The sequence below is a fragment of the Chroicocephalus ridibundus genome, chromosome 12, assembly GCF_963924245.1.
Source record: "Chroicocephalus ridibundus chromosome 12, bChrRid1.1, whole genome shotgun sequence".
In the NCBI taxonomy this organism is placed as follows: Eukaryota; Metazoa; Chordata; class Aves; order Charadriiformes; family Laridae; genus Chroicocephalus; species Chroicocephalus ridibundus.
This window is the reverse complement of record NC_086295.1, coordinates 7,513,416-7,529,688: the sequence shown is the minus strand read 5'-3', so window position 1 is coordinate 7,529,688 and position 16,273 is coordinate 7,513,416. Positions and strand designations below refer to the sequence as shown.

Below are 16,273 nucleotides of genomic sequence, written 5' to 3'. Positions count from 1 at the left end.
CGTCAGGCAGGTATTTTGCAAGGAGCTGGGCTGGATGCAGCCTGGGCTGCTGCTCCTCACCGTCCCACCACCCAGGGCGTCTGTCCCGGCGGGCGGGCGCTGGAAGGCTTGGGAAGCTGCCTGGTAGGGTGCTTCGGAGAGTGACCTGAGGCAGCTTAAGTAACCCAAAAGCATTCCCTATGTAAAGATATTATAAAGTTTTAGTACAATGATGAAAGTTTCAGCGAACGGTTTGTTAAGGCTTACAGAGTACACAGGTTGTGCAGCGTTTTAGTAACTCTTCGGCACTACAGTTTATAGTAGCTTACAACCCTTTAGCTTAGTGCTTTTTACCACCCAAATGCACATATTATTAATATCCGTTTAACATTTTTAATGTGTTGTAAACTACTTATTGAAAGATCGTTAAAATAAAGCGAGCTAAATGACTCTGGCCACAAATAATGACAAAGTTAAATTTGAATTAATCTAACATTCAAGTACCAGCAAGGAAAGAAAGGCGCTGCTGACAAGACTTGTTAACGTTGGGCAGTGCATGTTTCTCAAGTTGTTGGTTTTGTTTATGAATGAGTGCTCTTTGTATATTTATGCCTGTGCTTTTCTCCTCCTCCCTGTTCCTGCTAATCAGCGTGCATATCCACCATTGAGGACAACTGATGAGTCCCCAGAGCCAGCTGAGCCTTGGCAAGCAAAGTCACCTGTGTTAATGAATACTCATTTGAAATAATTTACATGAGAGATGCAATTTACAATATTTTCTGTGTAAATTGCACAAAAATCAAGGATAATTGGGCGTTAAGTCATTCTTCTCAGTTCCTCGGGGAAGTAGCTGCATGAGAAAGGTCTGTAAATTCCACCCAATACAGCCAGATGTTCAATTTATGGCAGCTTTGTTAGAAAACTTGTTAAACTTTGGGTAATAGTAAACAAATATTTTTACTGATACATTCTGCCATCAAAACCCCTGACTTTTTTGCATTGCTTTGGAGTGACCTGACATAAAATTGGAATTAACCCTTTGGCAAGCTTTTCCTGTTTTAGGCAATCTATGCCTGTGCTGGAATCTGCTCCTCAAAATATTGATCACGGCAATATTTACAGCCCTCAGGAGGTGTAAGCACGAGGAATGAATTCTTGTGCTATTTCTGACCGAGATCCTGGGAAATCTGAGAAATCATTTAGCCTTTGAGAGTCCCTTCCCTTTTGTATACCAGAATTGCTGGCGCTGTTTGGCACCAGACTAGGAAGGACTGTGGCTGAGCCCAGACAAGTCCCTGCAAATCTCAGTAAGACTTTAACTTCATCACCAGTGCAAATGCAATTAATGGATGGAGTCTCACACAGAAAGGTCACAAGTGACTCAATTTAAGGTACCTGCAGTTGCTGGGCAGTTAGCAGAAGTTTGCAAAATCTGTATTCTACACAGAGCCTTTCGATACACGGTGACGTATACAATAGCTCTGATCACTTCTTGAGGGCTTGTCATTTGCATTTTACCACTCTGCAAGTGCTCATAATATTTTTATTTTGATACTGAAATACAAATTGCAGATTTGTTTGCGTGCCATAAAAAGAATGACTTATTGTCCTGGTGTCTCTCTTACTTGAGTTAGTCTTTGTTTTATAATACCTGTTTTGAATTTCCACCTTCAAAGTCAGCAAAGAACATGTGTAAATTTGGGCTGCCTTTTCAAAAAAGTGACATGCAGGTTTTCACATGTGAACGCACTGTTTCCAGCTGCATGTGCAGGAGGGTGATGGATGCCGTCTTTTGTCTCGGCTCTAGTTAAGGAGAGTCAGGAAGCACATCTTTTTAGTTGCTATCTTTTCTGAGACTTGGGTGTGAAGGTACTGTGTCATCATTCAGTCATCATACTTTCCTAGTCATTTGGCTTGCTTCTAAAGGGAAATAACTTGCTTTAGCCTCTTAGAGCATCACAAAGCACCACCCCGGTGCAAAGGCATTGATATGTTGGGAGAATGGCAGGGAGAGCAAACCCCACCCTTCACGCCTTCCCTGTTCGATAGCTCCAGGCTGCAGGGCCTTGGGAGAGCTTTGGCTTTTCCTACCTGCAGGTCATGCTGCGGTGGCGAATGGTGTTTGTTTTCTTATTCATCCCATTTATTCAGGTGCCAGGTTCTGGTAAATGCTCATGCAAATTTAACCTTGCAACTGCACAATGAAATGGTAAAAACCAGCCCCCAAATCTCCTGATTGTATAAAGCAGCACATAATATCAGACTCTGCATTGTAAACTGACACTATTTGGTATCTTTTCCAAATGCCATCTGCAAATACTATAATTAGAATATATACTTTTTTTCTAACTCATTTAACAGCAACAAAAAGATCAAAAAACTTTCAGGCGTAAATTTTCAGTAGACATGCAGCAATAAATGCTTAAATATGCACTGAGTCGAGATAAGAACTTGCCTTGTAGACATATTGTTAACACAGACATCAAATTAGTTTGGCATTGGCTCAGTAATGAGTATTTAGGGCAAAACAACAGAAACAAATTTCACTGGAATCAATCAGTATTAGAATATCTATAAATATTGAACATTGAACATAATATCTATAAATATTAGACATTGAAGTCTAACATAGAAACAACTCACATTTAAAATAGTGATGTCATGTAAAGGAGCTTGTATTTGAATTTTCAGGTGACACCCTTAGCATCTGGGTTTCAACTGAAACTTAGATGATGCTTTTCTTGCAGCATGGTAATAGTCAATATTTATTTACCTGCTCTTTTAATACCAGCCAGCATCCTGTTACAGCACTGATGGGGCATACTACAGCCTGAGTGCTACCCTCTTCCTAGACAACGGTACCAGAGACAAGGTTTAGGTTCCTACAGAATGTCCTTCTTAAAAATTGCAGATACCATTAAACATGGGCCCTGGCTTAAATATTTCCCTGGGTGCCATTAATACTTTCCCAGTCCAGTTCCTTTGTGAGCACGCGCTAGACAAAATGTCTATTTATGATATGACTTCTACACCTTTCCTACTAAATCTCACCGCTTGATGTTGGCAGTTCGAGTCTTGAGATACCCTTTAGCAGGTGTGTCTTCACTGGCTTGGAAAATCCCAGAAGATCCTGATTTTACCATCAGTGGTGGTAGGTCCTGTTTTGAAGGGTCTCTTGGAGGAATTATTCAATGTGAGGTTTAGCTGGGCCAGCCCCAGTGACAACCCCTGTGTCATGCAGTGAAATCCACCTGCACGAGCAACACAGTTAAGTCCAAACACACCGACAAATGTCAATGAGTCTTTCAAGGGCACATGGTGTAAATCCGAATTCACCTGTTGCTGAGGTCTGAGTCTTTGGCGCCGCTGCATTGCCTGCTCACGGCTACGTACAGACTACAGTCACGTATTTTGGGACCTACTCTGGGATTAACGTTCTTGCGCTGGCTCAGACGGGAAGTACAAAACAGGCAGTCAGGGGAACGGCAGTTGCACGGGCTCTGTCCCTCCAGCTCTGCCACAGCCAAAGATCAGAGCGAGCTGCCGGTCCCAGAGCTGCACTTTGATACACTGCAGGCTCTGATAAATTACCTATAGGAAAAGGGAGGACGGATGGTGACCTTGTGACCCACCACTCCGTCCCGCTTAATCCTTCCAGCCGCATTCCACAGATTCAGGAAGGTCCCTTGATGTATGTCTTCAGGAGAGCGAGGATGAAAAAGTTGCTTAAATGCTTGTAACTGTCACTGAAATACAAAGCAAGCAAAATTAATGTTGGGTTTTTCAATAGCTAATGTTACCCTGGATTCACTTGGCTTGCAGATTCAGTCAGCATATATTTATTTCTATCTTAACATTCACTGTGTTGACAGTAATTTTGTTAGGGACAAAATATTACAATCAGAACCAGAGCTTCCAGTAAAAGGATGCATTTCATTTGCTGCTTCCCCCCACCTCTGCTATCTTCTCTGCCTCTCACCACCTTGGTCTACACAAAGCAAAATTATTTGAATGAATTGTGCAGAGGCAAGGTAATTTCAGTGCCTGATGCTGCAATATTACTGTGCAAAATGACATGTTAGCCTGGTTAATAGATTATTTATTTTCATTAAATATTGATTATCAGTGGCTGATGCTGGCAGGCATTTTCCTGCGTACTGTGCAAGTAGCTACGTACCTACCTTCTCTTATGGTAGGGGGTTTTTTTTAAGTTAACTGTTCAGTCTCATGAATTTACATGTTTTGGCACTGACTGACATCTGCATAGTAATTCTGCCAGTAAGTTATGTGTGCATTTCGCTAATGCAATTTTATACCTAATGTATTCAAAAATCCCTGGAGCGAATGAGGATGTTGTAACCACGGGTCCCGCCCTCACTTCGCCAGGTAAGCTACCTCTAAAGGCTGGCCCAAATTTTATGAAGGTTTCTTAAATTCTGTGACCCAACACACGGCTCCTCTGCCTGATGCCTGGCAGAGTGGCCACTGCACAGGCAGCCTCACGGTGTATTGGAAACACACGCAGAAGAGGATGTAACAGCATAGAAAAGCTTCTGAGAAACCTTCATTTCTGCAGAATTCACTCAAAATCAGTTAGTGCAATGATATGTAAATGGTGAAGGAAGAGAATTTCTGAGCAGTTTTGTACCAGCGCATGGTTTTGCTTTAGCACCAGCAGTAGAACAAGCCACAATTATAAGGCAAAACTAATCGAATCTCTGCATTGTGAAAGAAGTGAATTCAGAATAAGCTCCTCTCTTTCCTTTTCCAAAATTAAATATGGCTGGCCTAATGATCCAAGGCAGCACTACAAGTTTGCCTTTGCAAAAAGGAGAATAAGGGATTTCGAGGTTTGCAATAGCATAGGGAAAAAACCCCACTTTTTAAAAAAGAATGACACTTTCTTGCTTTTAGTCATTATCTGTTGCATTTCCTTGCAGCTAGAAGTCGTCCAAATGCAGATTTTCCATTGCAAAAATCAGAAAGAAATGTCAAAAATTTATCTCACACCAAAACAAAATTAGACATAGGAATGCCAAAAAGCTTTTTGTGGAGACGCTGTGTTTGAAATATTGCATTCCAGTAACCTCAAAGCACTTGATAAGGTCAGAACACTTCATTGTGACGTTATCGTTTCTGAACGACTCTGAAAAATCAAAACCGTAGTGGAAAAATGTTGTCATCTTGACCTTCTGGAAACAAAATGCTATGGGAGCTTTTCATAAAAAAATATTGATGCTTGTTATACATTTCCAGAAAATCATTTCGGGGTGATCAAATGAGAAACTTTTTTTGTTAGGAAATGCTTGACTAGTACCAGCTCCATCTGTTCAAGGAAATAGCTTCCACAGAAAATATTGCTTCCTTAAAATGGCCTCGGCGGTTTTCTTATTCTTTAACTTGGTAAGTCTCCGAGATGTTTGTCAAATTTTGCCTTTAGACTGTGATGAAATACTATCATGGACACAGGGGATGACATGCAGCAAATACAATAAAGTGGATGTAACTTGTTTTTAAAATGTCAGTATGGCATTTTGAAAAAAAAAAACCCTGATACCTTCATTTTCAGTTATAATGCATAACAGTGATTTCTGTTTCCAGAGCCCTAAAAACAAACGAGCTCATTGTAGGGCGATACAATGATAGTTATTATGAGATTAGAATATAACAATAATCCACTTAAATTATTAACAGCAGGCTAGTACTTCAAAGTGACCTTTGACTCTTCCTAAGAAATAATAGCAAAAACATTGTCATTAAAAGGAAAAGAATTTGCATTTCAATGAAGGCTTATTAAAAAGGTTTTATACAGTTTTGAATGTAGATAAACATGTGCAGCATTTCCTTATGGGGAGTGCAAATGGTCAATAGAGCCCTAGGGAAATGAAAGAAGGACTCCTGTCAAAACAATGAGAGCACACATTTGCATCAGTATTGAAAACCTGGTAAACAAGGTTTGGGGTTTTTTTTTTTTCTAGTGATAGTATTGGGTTGAAAACCTGAACAATGAGATTTTCTGGCACATTCTTGGAACATATTGCACACATGGGAATTAAAATGCATTTTCTCTTTGAACCGTAGCATGTGTAAGGGATTTACGTTGTTCAAAGTGAAAACGTAAGTGGACACTAATATCCTAATTCATCAAAGAATAAGCACAGGCTTAAATCCACCTTTACTTAGCAAAGCTCTCAGGAATGTGTTTACCTGCAAGAATATGCTAGTGGCTAATGAAATCAGCAGGATGTGTTTACAGGTACTGGAAGGGATTAGAAGAAACGTCTAAACTTGTTGAAAAGACATCTAAAGTGGCTCTGTAATTTGTTTCCTGCTACAAATGTCTTTGAAACCAAAATAAGCACTCTCTGTTTTGTTTTTTTTTTTTTTTGTTTTGTTTTTTTTTCTGGGTTGAGAATATACGTGATGCTTCCAGCATTAGTATTTTTATGGTGCTTGAGATTGTGAAATACGTTTCCGCGCTGAATGCACGGATGAAGCAGGCTGGGTGCCTTAACTTTTCTAGCTTTCGACCAGCAGTGAAATCTAACAAATGGTGCTACGGAACCGGTATTAACGGTGTTCTGGGGTCTGTACAACATATTTAACAAAAATACATTACTTGGCAATTTTGCAGTGAGGAACCCATGCTTTGTAATATGCAACTTCTGTGTTGATTTCGGGTCATAGTATCCTAGTGGACGGACTTGTCGCAGAATATTCTTCTCGTTTCAGGCGTATTTTGGTGCATGGGTGTGGAAGTTTTTGTTGTTTCTGGCTGAAGCTGTTCCATTTTATGCATGCTGTAAAACAGCTCAGTGAAAAGGAGAGGGAAGTGTAAAATAATAAAGTAGACTCAGGCAAGGACTGCAGACTTGTCTCCTTCATCCTAAGTGAATTAGCCCTTCAGCTAGAGAGTCTTACACTCTATCTCTGTAATCCACTCCATCAATTAATATTTCGTAAAGCCTTGCAAAGCATAATCACCTCTTCAAGCAAGAACTGAAAGCGCCACGCTGTTACCACAGCAGAGCAGCCACCATCATTCCTGGCTGCTGCTAAAATGAAGGAGCTACATATTTAAACCAGAAAGGGGCCAGTTTTATCGTAAGTGAGTTTTGTAGTTGTTGAACAACTAAATAAAAGCAGGCATCGCTTCCACATCACCCTGCGCTCGGCACGGCTGCGAGGTGCTGCCTCTGCCCTGCCTTCCTCCTTGCTGCCCCGTTTGTCATTTCCGCGGCACGATAATTCTCAAAGTCAAAGTCGTCTATCTGGCTGACCTCAGACTGCCTATATTTGTAGTGCTATTAAAAGACGTTATGAAGAGATGAGCGGTCCCTCTTTCCAGGGCGTAGTATTTATAGCGTAGCGCTAGCAGGTAACCCGTGTAGAGCAGGCGGAGTCCCCGGAGCCCCCCTCTCCTGGGCTCGATGCGTACTTGGCAATATTTGCATGTTCTTGGAAAAGGAGAACTTGGGGGATGCCGAAGGCAACCCCGGGGCCCAGAGCCAGGCAAAGTTCTTCCTTACTGTAACCTCACTTTGCCTAGAAAATGCAGCATATGCTCCTGTGACATTTCCACGACATGAAGCACACCATAGGACAACAGCTCGGGTTACCAGCCTTTAGAAGGAGATTCTGGAGCTGCGCCACTTGGCAGACTTTCAGGCATCTGAAAGACTTTCTGGGAAACCCACTTTCCTGTGTAAAACCACAGGTCAGAGCCTCATCGCCTCAGCAGGACGGGGCAGATCTGGTTATTCCCAGCTGAGCCACCTGCAGCTGGAGGAAACAACGCGCTTGGTGGGGCGGCGTGAAGCATTCAGACGGCTCCCCACAGAGCCCGCGATGGTGGGGACTGGGGGTGTCCCTCAGCGCTTTGCTCCTCAAAACTGACTTTCGGGAGCGGGGACCGCCAGCCCTGCGGAGGACGGGGCCGGGGGTGCGTGGCGGGATAGTCCTCGCTCCCCGCGGGCTGTGCGGGGGCGTGGGAAGGCGGGCGCTGCCGGCGGCCCGTCCCACGGCCCGGCCCGCCGCGGGGCCGGGGCGCTCCGCGGGGCGGTGCGGAGCGGGGCGCGGCTGCGGAGGCTGCTGCGCGCCATGCGGGCTGGCTGAGCGGCGCCGGCCGCCTCCAACTTTCCCGGGGAAGGATGGCCTCCAATTTCAACGACATCGTGAAGCAGGGCTACGTGCGCATCCGGAGCCGGCGGCTGGGGGTGAGTGCTGGCCCCCGCCCGGGCTCCCCGAGGCCACCTGCCTTCGGGAATTTTTATTTTCATTTTTTTCTTCCCCTCCTTTGTCCTCCTCTTTTTGCAAACTGAGCTCAGCGGGTGTCTCCGCAGGGGAGACACGAAACAAAAAAATGGGGGGGAGGGGAAGAAGAATAAAAGCACCGAAATACACACACGCACACACATATATATATATATATGCATGCATTCTATATATGCACGTGCGCAGATATATTTTTTTCCTCTCTCCCGCTGGGAGGTGGGGATGCTGCCTGCCGGGAAGGCTGTGCCGCCTCCACCTCCCGGCTCTGCCCTTCGCCCGGAGCCGGGCAGCCACCCCCAACTTCGGGCCGGAGCCGAACGGCTGCCGCGGAGGGCTCCGAGCCCCGGCGGGGAGGGGGGCGTTCGGGAGGACGGCGGGGGCTGGGGGTGCCCGTGCCCTCGGGACTTCGGGCAGGGATGAGGGCTGGCAGCGCTCCGGAGCTGCTGAAGTCCCGGCGTTCCCGGGAAGGGGCTGCTGCAAATCAGGGCTTGAAGGTGCCGAGTGGGTCAGGTGAAGACCTTGTGGTATCTTCAGGGCTTTCAAGTTCATTGTATTTGAGTTGCACAAAGTGAAAATCCAAAAAGCCCCCTTTGTCTCCTTATTTAATTTTAAACTTCTGTTAAGTCTGTTCTTTTACTACCACGGTGTGTTCCTAGTTTCAGTTGTAGGTACTAGATAGGCAACAGTGGTGGGTCAGGTCCCCACGATTCCTAGTTTGGCATATGCTCTCCTGAAGCATGGTCTGTGACCACAGTGCCGTGGCAGCTGCTGCTGCCCGCTGCCCTGAGCGGGCCACCAGAGCCGCCCCAGCGATGGGACTTGCGGGCTCCACACCTCCCGTCTCCCTTAGTGAGCCAGCGCGGCTCAGGGGGACACAAGCTGGAGGGAGGCTTTGTGTATATAAAATGCTTTAATTGATGTATCAGCCTCTCAGGACCGGAATGCAACTCATTTCTTGTCTTTGCTGAGAACTGCTGGGTTGGCAAGTCTGAATTGTTCATAGCACGAGTTTTGCATCAAGATTTATTATGAGGGGTCATCTGCAAGCTTTTGCTGGCTCCTTACATTCTCTTGCTGTACCCATGTTCAATGCCTTCTCTGCCATTCTGGTAACTTGCATCTCCCTGACTTGCATGGAAACTGGGAAGCATTTTAAAGTATTCCAGCAGGCTATTTTTCTTTAAGAACAGCATGATTCTGTGACAGATGGAGATAACGTCATTATGAGAGAACTTGTAGTAAATTTGGCAGAATTAGTGTATCGTAACTATCCTTTCGTTCCTGAATGTATGTTAGTATTCACTTTGCTCCAGCATAAATGAAAAGTAAGGTAAAAAAACCCAACACTTTGACACATCTTTCCATACTGTAACAGTGAAGCCCAATGGGCGCATGAATAAGGCGCGTGTAACTCTAAAATAGGTGTAAATTCTGTTAATGCCTGTGTCTTTCCTTTATTAAGGTTTTCCAAAGCACTTTGGGGGTGGTGGTGGTGAGGAAGTGTTCAGTGCCCTCTCAGTAGAAGTTCATCTGACAGCTGAACGCAAAAATAGAGGGAGAAATGGAGAAAGGCACAGAGTCCATGGAAATGGAGCAAATGTTAAATGGTTTTGGTTTTGTTTTGTTTCTTTTTCTTAAAAGACAGTTTCTCTGTTTGATCTAATTCCTTCTAATTCCGAAGGTTTGTATCATCATCAATGGCTGGAAGGTGTGAAAGGGGTGATGGAAAGTGCTTTTGTGAAGAAGTCTGGGCAAAGTCCCAGAGAGGCCATAGACGTCAAAATGAAGAGCGCTGAGTTGGTTGCCCCCAAGCTGCCTGTGGCTCTGGGCATGCTGTCCCCCCGGCTTTCCAGTGCTGTGGAGAGCCTTGGGAGGGAAGCTGGGAGCTGCTGGGATCTGTCACTGCTTTAGATCTGGTGACGGAGGCCTCTGCTGTGAGGGAGAGGTGACCTATTCAAATCTTGCTGCTCCGTTTGTTTGGAAATAAGTGGTTTCATCAGCAGTAATGCTTTTGTCTCCTTGCAGTTCTCACTTTAGAGTATTGGCCCACTATTTAAGAACAGAAGGTTGAAACATGGGTGCGGATTTCTTCCTGTAACTTGCATTTTCTATAAGCTGCTTAAGAGCCCAGTGCCCTGATTTACAATACCCAAGTAGAAGTGGGTAATTATGATTAACCCGAGTTCTTTAAATGCAGGACAAGCTTGTGTTGTTTGCGGCGGCAATGGAACCACTTCTCAGTGGGCAGCCCCAGCGAGATCGTGTGTTCTCCTCCCTGCTGCAGGTGTGTGTGGTGTGGAGCCGGGTGCTGGAGCTGGCTGAGCACCTGGGGCTGCCACGCGGCTTTACCAACAGCCTGAAGTCAGGCTTCCTCAGCGGCTAATGGGAGCTTGGCTTCTCCAGAGGGGAAGGAACAATGCAAACAGCTTGTTTTCTGGTAGCTATGTTGGGGAGGGCTGTTTGCCACCCAGGAACTGGAGGTGGGAAGGGGAAAAAATACTTTAGACCTTAAAATACTGACTTTAAAAGAACTTTCCCAGAGCCTGAAAACATTAGGAGGGACAAGCCTACTCCAGTGCTGTGTAGGACTCTTGTTTGATTGAGAAGGATTTCAATACTGTGTGTGTGGTGAGATGTAAGTGGGAGTTATTAAAATACGTTCCAGTGTTATGGTGGCACAGCTGTAATCAGTGCATTGTCTTTTCAGGCTGAATTCAGCTCCTGGGTTTTCCTCTGTAATGCTATGGTAATTCCATCACCAAGGGAACTAGGAGCAGAGCTTGTATGTACAAATTATCTCAAGAAATGACTTTTCTGAATAACTGGGGTGCAGATTTGGAAAGAAAGGGGTGCAGAAAAGCGACTTGCTCAAAACCAAGCCTCTTTTAGAAGAAAAATGATAATTCTGGTAGGCCCTACTTTGTAATCTCAAGATTGAATTTAGGTTAATTAGTTTTGTACCTGGACTGCTTTTGTGCACTTCAAATATGTAAATTTAATTTAATATTATTTAATAGAATAGTTTCCATAGCAACATTTGTATCACATGTGTCTTCTGCAGAGCCAAATATATTCAGGAGAAAGCGTATTCTTCCTGATTCTTCCTATTCTTATAGGGAGAAAGATAATTCCCTCCGCTAATGGTCTCCCTCTGTTATGTCATTAGCAGTGGCACTGAGGAGGTTGTGTGCTAGAAAACTGCTGACAGTGGAAAAGCACCAGCTTCCTCAGTTCCTTAAACCAAAAAAAACCCCAACAACCCAGCTTTGCTCCGAGCAGCGCTTCCATCAGTGACCACTAGTGACCATTGGACCTGCCTTTTCGGAAGGAAGATACTCTGCTGTGCTGAGTGCTTTTGCTTGCAGTCATCTTCCATCTCATTAAGTGCTTTATATCTATATATTAAACTGGGGAGTCATTTTATGGCCTCTGTACCGAAAAAGCATTTTTTGTGATTATGATTTTCAAATAACTACTTGTTCTGTGATACAGATGTGACCTTTCTGAGGAGGAATATATTATGGAGATGTTTCCTCTCCTTAGTGGAAAGGCCAGTTCTTGTGTTTTCATTTTGAGGATGGGTGGGTGTGCCCTGCTCGTGAGCACACATGGGCCTTCATTGTAGGTTGGGATGTCTCAACTGAGTGTTCAAATAACAATTAAAAATCAAAACAGGAACAAATCTTTGAAATAGAGGACCTTTGATGAGCCTGAAGAGCTTTAATAGGCGAGGGACACTTGATATTCTTCCAGGTGCAGCCAGCCCACCTCCCCTCGTGGGGTGGGAGGCTCCCAGCGGTGTGTGTTGGTTGCAGTCTAACGCTTTTATTGAACTCCCTGTAGTTAAGGTTTACCTTACCCTTCCTGCATCCACACCTAAACTCAGGTTTGCTGGAAGGCACGTTTCAATTCGAGCAAGGATTATGCGGCACGGAAGCTGCTCTAAGGATATCCTCTACTGCCATCGTCAAGGTGTGGGCAGAAGCGGGTGCTGGAGGCTCAAAGGTGGGTGATGCTCCTGAAGCCTGTTCTCAGGGCACAGGCACCAGCGGTGGGAGCGCTGATGGTGTGGCACCGGGAGGGTGCCAGCTGCCCTCCCGAGCAGGGCTTTGAAGACGATGCTGTTCTCCTCGGAAGACCCTGCGGAGTTCGCAGGCATCTGGCCTGTCCCTGCCTCCTGATGTATGGGAGACTGCTGGAGCAAGATGCCATGGGGTTAGCTGTCAGCCCCTAGTTTCTGGTATGCCAGTAACACACTTGGAGTGTCTTGTTGCATTAAGTGATGAAGTACCGTTAGTGTCAGAGGGAAACAATCTCTTCGATGAACAGCAACTGCCTTGAGCCGTCTGCAGCTGAAAGCAAAATAGTGCTGATCAAACAGAAGTGCCTCAAAGAACCGGCTGAGATGTGCTGGTGGTGAGCAGAGATGTCTCTATTGAGGAGCTGTACGTATTCACAGCTATGTAAAGCCTTGCAGAGTATGGCTTGGCTCTGTTGATTTGATTGACTTGATTGACTAGAAAACATTGGCTTCCAAAAACATTCTCTCTGGCTTGCATGGAAAACAGGCGTCCTCTTCAAACAGAGGGTTTGGCTGTGGTGGCTTCGTGTTGCTGCTTTCCAGGAGGGGCAGAATACCTGTCTGAGCATACCTTAAGATGATACAAATATGACTGCACTCTTTCTCCCGAGCTTTGTCGAGTATGAATGCGTCTGGCTTGTGTGCAGGTATTTCCACGGTATCCCCGTTTCTGAGACATCATCGCTTTTAAGCTCATTAATATAACAGGTATAGAAAAATGTGAGCTTGGTTCTGTGGACTGTGATACTTGACCTGCTGTGGTACAAGGTTGGGTCAAAGCTCTGCGTAGGCAATGTGGGGAGACTGTGTTACTGAACAGTGTCCCAGGAGAAATCCAACAGCAAAGATAGACACCATCTTTTAAATTTTTAGGGCTTAAAAAAAGATGTGGAGCATACAGCAGTTTGTGCCCTCGTGTACCCTTCCCTCTGTCACAGACTTCTCAATGCGGAAGCAATCTTTATCTGTCTTGCTAGTAAAGCTCTTAAATATCTTAAACTTGCTAGTAAAACTCTTAAAATGTCTTTATTCAGGAAGACTCTTGATATAAGAGGTCTATGCCATAATCCAATAGAAATCCAGGTTGAAGTAAGGAATGAGTTATGGTTAAAAAACAGAACGTACAGTTGTTTGCAAACTTATTTCTTTTGTTATAAAGCAAAGAGAGTGTAACAGTTGTGATGTTTTGTGCTTCAGCAAACTTCTCTTTAACAATGAAACTATGTCCGTTCCCTGGCTATTCATAGCATGTTACTTCAGGTTATCTGTCTCCTGATTTCATGGTGGAGATGCAAGAATTTGAGCTGTGAAACAACTTTGGCGCTCACAGCGGTAGAAGTAGCCTTCCCAAGCTTAAATGCTTGTTTTCACAAAGGATTCAAGAAAATGCTAATGATCATACGCATCTAAAAGCAGAATAGGAAATGCTGAAAAAATTTGCATATGGAAATTAAGGTGACCTGTATTCTAGAAGAGGATGAAGTTTTTTCCTTCATATATAAAGGCAAGGTTATTAAAATTAAAAGTGAGGACAGCTTATGCTGCTGAATTAATATACATAGATTACTGCTTCTGCATGACACAAGTACTTAAAACAAATAGTCCTGGCAATTTGTTGTTTGTTAGAAAAGCCTTAAAAAATATTTATCTTTCTAGAACACATACTGTTGCTAACTAGATACACTGGATGTTTACAACCCAGAAAAACAATCTGGACACTAAAACTAATGTGCAGAACTCTTAGAATTGGACATTATTAACAGGCATCCTGATTTATTTTATTATTGCCATGATTTTATGAAGGTATTTCCTGCGTGTGGATGTCTGGGAATCTGCTCCATAAATCCGTATTACTATCAGATTATTACAGGCCATTAAAAACACTCATTTGGAGGATCCACTGACTTTAATGGAGCTGGGCTCACAGCTAAGTTTCTGTTCCTAAAAATGCAGGTCTCTGCAGAGACTTCTATATCTGTTTGTTGGAGAGTACAGCTCACGGAGAGGAAGAGAGGGGTAAAGTGGAATTTTTTTACCTAGCAATCTGTTTCTTGTACCTCTGTCTGGCAAAGAAAACACTGCTAACAGATTTCTGCAGAATCCTGTCTCATGAGGTATCTTCCACTTTGCACTTAGGAGGCGAGGCACAGAACTGTTCTTGCCGTCGTATCTGTTTAACAACACTTCTAATTAAATCCGCAGTCTGCACAGCCTGCTCTTGGGGTTGTCTGTAACCCCATCTGTTGGAGGCATCTCCTTGTTATGCAAGGAATGGTCAGCCTCCTCTGTCTATTAGAGTGGGTCCTCCACGGAAATTTGGGCTGGATCCAAGAAAAAGACCTGAGCGCCCAACGTGAGGGTTAGCGGGGTTTTAGCAGCTGAAGCCCAAAAGTGCAATTCTGATGCCACCTGTGTTCGTCCGTGGGAGTTTCCTAAGGACACGGAGATCAGCCAGCGTCCTCCAGGGTTTCAGATGTGGCAAACACCAGGTTGTCCAGCATCTGATGTGTTTCTGCAGTCCTGCCTGGGCGGGTTCTGTTGTTGTCCACTGGTGGGGCCAGGTCTTCCGGGAACGAATGTGTAGAACTGAGTTTTAAATGATGGCTTCACCACCTTTGTTAAAAGAAGTGGAGAAACTTCTGCCCTTAGTTCTAGCAACAAGATTATTCAAAGAGCTAAAGATGAACTAAGCTCAGCCCTGACCTCTTCCTTCCAACTGCTGCTCTTGCGGGGCACTTCCCTGGCTGTCCTGGGGGCAGCATGGCTCAGGGGACTCAGCCTTTCCTCCTCAGTGCCCTTGCCCTCACTGATGGGGCAGCATAACTTGATTTTTTTGCGCTTCTCCAAATCAACATGGGTGTGATTAAGTGATTTCTGATTGAAAGGGTGGCCTTAAGCAAGTGTTAAATGGCACTGGAAATGTGGCTGCGAAGTAGGACTTGGCTTCTTGGAGTGGAGGGAAGGAGAAAAAGCAGAAGTTGTACTTCGACTGAAAGCAGCTGCGTTAGTAACACTGACCTCACTGGTGTGAGGATCACGTTAACATACAGTAGAAAAAGTTTGTGTGGGTGCCGTTAAACACTGTTTGACACTGATCTGCACCAGCTTAGCCAACTTCAGTAGAGTCCTGACCATAGTGAAATTAGGGAAGTAAAAATTAGTAGGTAACAGTAACTGGGTCACTTCTGAAAGGTGCAACTGCTCCAACGACAGCAGTAGTTCTCTCTTCAGTATTAACCTTGTTGAGGACAGAAACTGGATCTGTGCGTGTCAGTTTTCTTTGCTTGATGGGTCTGACGAGCCCAAAACCTCTTAATGACATCAGTGTGAAGGAATGTGGTGTAAGTGGTGTCCTCCAAGGCAGAACTAGGGCTCTCCTGGACAACCCCACAGTAGGAATTTGTAGTAGTTTAGTCTTCAGTTTGTGGCAGAGGAGGGAGCTGACTTCTTCACGACTTTGTAACTTGTTGCTTGTTTCTTGGAAATGCTTGCTTAAGTGCAGTAACATGAGCAGTACTCAAATATTTCTGAATAAATTTAAAAACTCAGTGAAAAAAAATCCTTCTTGGGTTTCTGGGATGCCTGCTTCTTACTTTGATTAATGCTTTACTGGCAATATTAAACATTCGCCTAAAAGTAGGAGGATGTTAATCTCTTGTGTATTTGAGTATTGCATGAGAATTGATGTGTTGGTCAGTGCCCATATGCTAGATTAAGTGGGAAAATACAATGATTCTGTGCTATAGACTGTTCCTCAGAAAGTCTGGCATTAACGCTTACTGCATACGCTTGTTTTAGGACTAGATGGAAAAACTTCTGTTTCAAGCTTGGAAGATTGGAAAAACTTTTCTATAAAGTTTTGGACTTGTCATCTTCAGCTTTTTTTTTTTTTTAACTTCAGTGGTAATTTTTGATTGTCAGAAGCTGAAAAGAGATGAA

General features: G+C 44.3%; 1 protein-coding gene across 4 annotated transcripts in view; it reads left to right on the top strand.

Moving 5' to 3' along the window:
* The first annotated feature begins 7,718 nt into the window (after window positions 1-7,718).
* DOK5 (docking protein 5) overlaps window positions 7,719-16,273 on the top strand; it is a 45,024-nt gene continuing 36,469 nt past the window's right edge. Inside the window, exon 1 of one of the 4 annotated variants that reach the window (XM_063350345.1) lies at window positions 7,719-8,195. In XM_063350345.1, the coding sequence (XP_063206415.1) occupies window positions 8,130-8,195 (66 nt within the window). In that variant the 5' untranslated portion in view covers window positions 7,719-8,129. The remainder of the gene's footprint in view (window positions 8,196-16,273) is intronic. The other 3 variants (XM_063350346.1, XM_063350347.1, XM_063350348.1) reach the window with 3 other exon arrangements.